The 7,652-nt window shown below is 52.0% G+C and overlaps 1 protein-coding gene across 1 annotated transcript; it reads right to left on the bottom strand.

The window, feature by feature from the left end:
- Positions 1–2,834: 2,834 nt before the first annotated feature.
- NDUFS3 (NADH:ubiquinone oxidoreductase core subunit S3) lies at positions 2,835–7,627 on the bottom strand. The gene is made up of 7 exons (XM_082845644.1): positions 7,510–7,627; positions 7,336–7,401; positions 6,093–6,190; positions 5,607–5,756; positions 4,585–4,710; positions 4,333–4,452; positions 2,835–3,074 (listed from the first exon to the last, which is right to left on the bottom strand). Exons 1-7 carry the CDS (start codon positions 7,583–7,585, stop codon positions 2,907–2,909), a joined length of 804 nt encoding a protein of 267 aa, XP_082701770.1. The 5' UTR covers positions 7,586–7,627; the 3' UTR covers positions 2,835–2,906.
- Positions 7,628–7,652: the final 25 nt, after the last annotated feature.

The raw sequence follows: 7,652 nt of genomic DNA, 5'->3' as shown, positions 1-7,652 counted from the left end.
GATATCCAGCTCCAGCCCAGACCAGAGCAGCTGCAAGGGGAGCCGTGTAAGGGGTGGGCTGGGGCCTAGGGAGCGGGGCGGGGGGGGGGGCATAAGCAGGCAGTAGGACCCATGCTGGGTTGGCTCCCCTCCCCCAGCAGCCCCAGCTTGAGGCATCCCCCTTCCCAACCCTGAGCTTAGGGACATCTGGACACTCCCACCCCCATGTCCCAGGCTGGAGGAAAGACCTCAAACATCACTTCCGGGGCCTCTGGCTCCTGCAGGCCACCTCCCACGTTGGTGCTGTCCATGGGCTGCCCTGGGGCAGCAGAGAGGAGTCAGGGCCCTGCCAAGCTCCACCCTGAACACCCCAGCCTCCCACGAGTCCCTTCAAGCTGCCTGGTAGGGGTGCCTAGAGGTTCTTCTATCTACAAAAGAACAGGAATGCCATCCCATGTCCACCTCCCCCTACACACATATGCACATTGACATTCACTCTCTCATTCACAAGGCATAGGTCTTGTGATCCCAAAAGCATCATCCCAAACCCAGATACTGTCTTGGCAAACGTCCAGGACTCCTCCTTGAACTTCTACAGTTCACTTGGCCAAGAGCTCCAGGCCAACGGGTCACAAGACACTTCACTTCCCATTTCTCCTTCCTATATAATCATCTAGGGACAGCGTGACCTGAAACTGCCAGTGACCCTCCCCAAAGGTCAAGGACCCCTTTGAGAAGAAGCTCTTTCTTTCCTGCTTCTCGGTAAGTGACCGTGTGCAAGGCAGGGAGGCCAGGCAAGGCAGGATGTCTGTTGCAGCTTCCTTCACCCCTCTTCTGGGGTGCTGCCTAAACCTTGGAATGATTGTCCTAAGCCCAGGGCAGGCTAAGAGGTCCTCCTTTGCACACCAGCCAGAATAAGCCCCAGGCCCATTGAGAGCACCTAGGGCTATCTCCCCTCACTTCACCCCAACCTTTCTGGTTCTGGGTGGGGCCCACACCTTTCCCTCCCCCACCCCACAGCGCAGGTCAGCCTGCTACCCGTCATGCCCTCAGTTCCTAAGCCCTGCTAGGCTCAGATAGGACCAAGTGTAACTGCTGTCAGCTAGCAGCCTTCCTTGGCTCCTGTCCACCCCACCCTAAGGCCCCGGTACCTGCACGGTGCTGGGTTGTAGTCACCCCAGGGAGGAAGCAAATGGCTACCATTAACCAAGCCAGGAACTGCATCGTCCCAGCCGTGGCCCACACGTCCTCTGAGTCTTATTCTCCCCGGCTGCTCTCTGCACCTCTGTCCGCCTGCCACACACCAGGGCTCCAACCTTCCACTGCAGGCTCCGGCCGTTCCCTGCTTGGCGTGTCATTCTTCCGTGCTTAACAGGGAGGGGCTGGCTCTGGCTTCCTAGGGGCTCTTTCCATCCCACAGAAATGTGGAATCTGTGGTTGTTGGCAGGAAGAGCCTGGCTCCTGGCTTGTCAGGCCCTTAGCTTATTCCTGCCCAGATGGGCGGGATGCTTAGTTAATAGGAAGAAGGTGTTTGGTAGCAAACAGCTCTGACTTAGCCCTCCAAAAAGGTAGGCAAGAGGGGGGCTTCCCTGGTGGTGCAGTGGTTAAGAACCCGCCTGCCAATGCAGGGGACACAGGTTTGGGCCCTGGTCTGGGAAAATCCCACATGCCACGGAGCAACTAAGCCCGTGCACCACAACTACTGAGCCCACGTGCCACAACTACCGAAGCCTGCACACCTAGAGCCCGTGCTCTGCAACAAGAGAAGCCACTGCAATAAGCCTGCGCACCGCAACAAAGAGTAGCCCCCGCTCGCCACAACTAGAGAAAGCCCGCGCGTCGCAACTAGAGAAGGCCCGCGCACAGCAACGAAGACCCAACACAGCCAAAAATAAATAATTTTTTTTAAATTTAAAAAAAAAAAAAAAAGGTAGGCAAGAGCCCAGGCAGTTACACTACTATCTGTCGTCACCCCCAAAACATTCTGCAGCTGAGTCCAGCCCCTGACACCCAGTCCAGCCCAGCCTCCAGGGAGCCCCTCAGTAGCCAAGAGCAACAGCAGCAAAGCCTGATCTTCCAACTGCCTGGTGTGCTGGCTGAGCGGCCCACCGACAGGCAGAGAAACACTCCCACCTCAGGCACGCGGCCAGGGGCTGAACAGACTGCACACTGGCGGGGTGCGGCGTGCTGCTTCCTGGCAGACAGACCTGCAGCTCCTGATTGTCTTTTGCCCCAGACTGGGACCCCCTTTGCTTGCTTACAGCATTCTTAGCTCAGGCCAGAGTGCAGGAAGATTCCCTTAGCCCAAGCATGATGGGCTGTCAGCTTGCAGGGAGCAGGACACAGGATTCAAAATGAGCTGAAGCTCTTCTTGGCTCTGACTGTTGGCCCATGGAACCCTGTGATTGTTTGCGTAGGATGAGGATGAGGGTGGGTGGAGGGTGCCCTATTTCCACCCAGGCCCCTGGATCCATCAGCTGCCGCCAGACAGTATGCTGTGACAAGGGGCTTTCTCTAGCAGTCGTTGAGACCCCTCCAATTCTCAGGAGAGGCCCTGCCACACCCATCCTGAGCCCTGTGGATTGTGAGAACTTTCAATTTCAGCTCCAGAATCTCTCTCTCAGAAGTATATCCAGGGCTTCCCTGGTGGCGCAGTGGTTGAGAGTCCGCCTGCCGATGCAGGGGACGCGGGTTCGCGCCCCGGTCTGGGAAGATCCCACATGCCGCAAAGCGGCTGGGCCCGTGAGCCATGGCCGCTGAGCCTGCGCGTCTGGAGCCTGTGCTCCGCAACGGGAGAGGCCACAACAGTGAGCGGCCCGCGTATCACAAAAAGCACACAGAAGTGGTGAATCTAAGTAGGGTTTTATTTACAGGGACGCTCAATGATAGATATGGCGCTTTCTAGGATACACATGCCTTCCCTGAAACTACTTGGTTTCGGGGTTCTTGTCTCCAGCTTCAAGCCTGAGACTCTCAGGGGGCTGGCGATAAGCAGGGAAAGTCTCCCAGGGGCTGTTCAGATCAAACCTGCGGAACTCTTGTGCCAACTCCACTGGCTCGGCCACCACCCGCTTCACCTCATCGTCATAGCGTAACTGCAGAAGAAAAAGGCAGGCGTGAGCACTAAGGAAGACCTTGCTACAGCCACTAAAGGCCCACTTTCCCAAAGCCTTCCTCAGCCCCTTTACTTCTCTGTCCTTGACTCCTGTCCCAGCCTCTGTAAGTCTCCATCCTCATCTGTGTTACCCATCAGATCACAACCCAAACAGTCTAAAATGGCCTCTATCTCATGCCCTGCCATCACCCAGGCAGGCCCCCCTGCCCACCATCCCCACATCAGGAGCTCTGAGCTCCTTTTCCACCAGAACTGACTTTGCTCACCCATCCACACACTCTTTTTTTTTTCTTTTTTGCTGCACTGTGCGGCTTACAGGATCTTAGTTCCCCAACCAGGGAATGAACGTGGGCCCATGGCAGTGAAAGCGTGGAGTCCTAACCACTGGACCGCCAGGGAATTCCCTCAACATACTCTTATAAATTGACGGTAAGCGTTTGCCCATGATGAGGGAGCAAGTCAGTGGCTGGAAACAACAAACCTAAGCTGGCAAGCACTCAAGTTCAGGCCCTGTGGCCTTGGCATTATCACTGCCAAGATGCAAGGCAATACATGTGGCATGGCTTTTCTTGTTATTGGAAGATCAGTTGGATAAGGTAAAGACAACTGGGTGCTGGGAATGGGACCATGCTAAACTAAACACTAAGAAAACAGGAGCATTTGGGTATGAAGTGATGGGCTGGATTGCCACTATCCCAACGTTTCTAAAAAATTACTTTGCTACAAAATCATGTGTGTGTGTATACAATAAACCAGCTTCCTGCTAATAACCTGCAACATGTTGCAACCGTAAAGTAAAGTATTGAAATTCTTCATAAGGCTCTTACAGGCAATTGTTACTGGTCTTGCCTCTGGCCATTCTCAAGGGCTGAACATGTAGTGTCTTGCCTTCTCAGAGATCCAGGGCAGGGTAAAAAGATACTCCACTTTAGATCTTGGTGACAAGCTGTGTCCTTAAGTCTGCCTTGGTCATTAAAATGACCATTAAAATAATGGCTAACATCAACTGAACATTTACAATACTCCCCTTTTAAACATACATCAATTAGTTTTCTGCAAATCTACTATCGTTAAGTACTATTATTGTTCCTATTTTGCAGATGACAAAACTGTGTCAGAGTGGAGCTAGGATGGAATCCATCCTCTTAAGCCACCACAATCCAATGGCCATAATTCCTGCCCAGGATCTCTACCAGGTCCTCCCTGCCCAGACTGCTGCCCAGTTCCAAGGCTCCTACCTCAACATAGCCAGACAGGGGGAAATCTTTCCGGAAAGGATGTCCCTCAAAACCATAGTCTGTTAGGATCCTTCTTAGGTCAGGGTGGTTAGCAAAGAAGACTCCAAACATGTCCCAAATCTAGAAAAAAGAGGCACTCAGGCAACCAGCCATCACAGCCAACACAGGGTGAGGGGCTGCACTGTATCCAGTAATTTCAATCAGTTCTGCAACTCCGGCCCAGAGGTGGGTCCACCACGTCCAGTAACTCACCTCCCTCTCATACCAGTTTGCTGCCTTGTACACAGACACAGAAGACTCAATGGGTGTCAGCTCATCTGTATAGGTCTTCACACGGATCCGGGAGTTGAAACGCAGAGAGAGCAAGTTGTAAACAATCTAGGGAGAATGGAGGGAGCTGGAGGACCAAGAGGACCACAGGCTGAGGGGTCTGGGACAGAAGTCCCTGAGTGGGAGCATAATAATGAGGATACAGGGTGGGTTAAAGTTCCACCCTGTGAACCTGCCTTCTGTCCCGAAGTTCAAAACCTCAAGATGCTCTTATACTTGCAACTACTTCCAAAGGCCTAAGCCACCCTACAGCTCAGCCTGTCAGCATGCTTGTCTTTGCTCATGCTACTGGATGCCTCCCGACCTGCCCTCCCTCACTGGGCTAATTCCTGGTCTCCTAGTTATCCTTTAAGATTCAGCACAAACTTTCTCTCTCCCTTCATAAAAGCCTCCTAGACAGGGCTAAGTGCCTCTCCTGTGTTCTTATAATATCCCATGAATTATGTTATTACAGTAAACTGTTTTATGTGTCCTTCTGCCTCACTAGAGTGTGGGGGACTCCTGGAGGGCAGGTACTGGGTGTTATTTCTCTCTCAATCCCAGGATCTGGCAGAAAGTAGATGACCATACTAACAATAACAATAGCTATATGTATTGAGAACTTATTGTGTGCTAGCAGTCTACCTGTACTATCTCATTTAATCCTCACAACCACCCTATCAGATAGGGTGGTTTTATGCTCTTTTTGTACTTACTTTGCACATAAGAAAACTAAATTCAGAAAAATCAAACAAAATGTTTGAAGCCACACAGCCTACTAATGGCAAAGCTACAATTCAAACTCAGTCTGCCTGATTCCGAGGCCCTGGTTTAACTGCTGTGTTGTATTGTTTGACCTGAACAGAAACTAAGGAGGCTATGGTTCCCAAAGGTAGCTATCACCCTAAACCTGTTCTGTCCCCTTTCCCTCCTTTACTTTCCAAACCTCAAGTCTCCTGACTGACCTCGAAACGGTTCTGCCGGGTGGGGATATCCACCGCTGTCAAGTCAGCCAAGGATTTGAATTGTGCATTGCTGTGATCCCTGAGGAAAGTCAGCACTGGGATGACTCCATCAGGATGGATACAGATCTCTAACTCATTGAAGCAGGACACCTGCAGACATGGAACAGGAGAGGAGAAGGAACAAAGCTACAGAGGGAGCAGCTAACTTCAGCTGGAGTCTCCTGATTAAAGGCAGAGAAAAAAGACCAAGTTGGGATGGAGGAGTCTGTGGTTTGATTCCAGGCTGCCCACTCCCACATGCCCTAAGAACACAGTTCTTTCTTTCAGTGTTTTTTGGGTTTTTTTTTTGGCCGTGCCACGTGGCACGTGGGATCTTAGTTCCCCAACCAGGGATCGAAAGTGCGGAGTCCCAACCACTGGACTGACACAGAAGTCTCAACATGGTTCTTTCTTGACCCAAACCCGAACAACAGTAGTGAATATTACCTGAACTTGTTGGACATACTTGGGCAGGATTTCAGCCACATACTGTCCAAAAGCTGAGAGCTGCTTGTGGGCCACATCATTCTGTGGTCTGACAGTGGCTGGAAGGAGAAGGCATATTTAAGTAAGGAAAGTAGAAGGCAGCAGCCAGCCCTGCATTCAGTCTCTTGAGCTTGTAAGGGGTGCCGTTTCCCAGTCAGGACTCCCTGCAGAACCCTGAGAAAGGTGAAGTGGAAGCTTCCTCTTCCATGGAACTGGAAGTGATGAAAACATAAGGAAAATGCCACCTACCCAGTCCACAAAGACTCACCTTATTACTGCAGCTGGGGTGTTTGACCCTTTTCAAAACTACTCCATGGTTCTTCCTTCACAATGCCTGCATTTCTGCTAAAAGCAGCATATGTCTCAGCTCTCTTACCACACTAGAAGCTCTTTAAGTGTGAGAATCAGAACTTTTGCTTCTCTTTATCTCCTTAGCATCTGGCTCATAGAAGGTTCTCCAGCTAAGAACTTCAGGGCTGAAGAGCCATCACAGATTATGTAGTTGAAACCTTTTTTTTTTTTGACATAGATGAGGAAACTGAGGCCCAGAAAGGGGGAAATGTCAGGTTTCCTGACTCCCACTTGGCTTATATTGACTGTAACTCATCTCCGTACACTCATTCGTACAACACTAAATCACGGAGCAACCACACATCATAGGCCGCAGAGTAACTGTTTTCTCTGCCTTTGGCAGCAGGCAGGCCTACTTTGTCACTTACTAGTGCTGTGATCCCGGGCAAGTTACTTCTCTGGACTATTTCCTGCTCTACAGTAGAAGAGCATAATACTATCTATCTCATAAGATTGTTGTGGAGACTATAATCGTTCATTAATCGCTTAGCAAGGTGCCTGGCACACAGTAAGCATTCAAGTAACGTGGGCTACTATTATAACAAGACTCCGAGGCCCAAAGTTTATGTTTCCTGCTTTCAAAGAGATGCCAGTTTAATCAGAGAAAAAGGGAATCATGGAAATGGACAAGGGGCAACAGGACCATAACAGAAAGGCCTAAGGGCACAGGGAGGGCCCGACTCTGCCTCACTCTGCAGAGTGAGGACCATTGGAGTCAGCTCTCTAAGGACAAACAGAGACTTGCCAGGAAACGCAGGGGAGGGCAGCCCAGGACAAGGGCAAACATCTGACAAAGGGAATGAACGGGGCCCCGCCTGTAGTCCCGAGAAGGGCCGGACCCGCACATACTCACGGCGCGTGTCTGCCGCGGCGCTTTCCCTCCTCACCGGCAGCAAGAGCACCAAGGGTCTCCAGGCCACTGCATGGGAAGATAGACACCGAAGCGCAGGGTGAGGCCTGAGGAACTCCCTGCGCTGGGCGTGTAGCCGTTCCTGCCCCGGGCCTCAGCCAGCTGTCCACTGCTCACCTCTGGCCAGCGCAGCGGACCCCACGAGCCCCAGCCAACAGCCCCGAGCCGCTGCTGCCGCCGCCGCCGCCGCCATGTTCCCCGGATGCACTCCAGGTAGCCGAGGGCAGATCCATAGGACACGGAGCCCCAAGGGCACGGAC

This window comes from Leucopleurus acutus (assembly GCF_964270905.1).
Source record: "Leucopleurus acutus genome assembly, chromosome: 8".
Classification (NCBI taxonomy): domain Eukaryota; kingdom Metazoa; phylum Chordata; class Mammalia; order Artiodactyla; family Delphinidae; genus Leucopleurus; species Leucopleurus acutus.
This window is presented reverse-complemented; position numbering and strand designations above follow the sequence as displayed.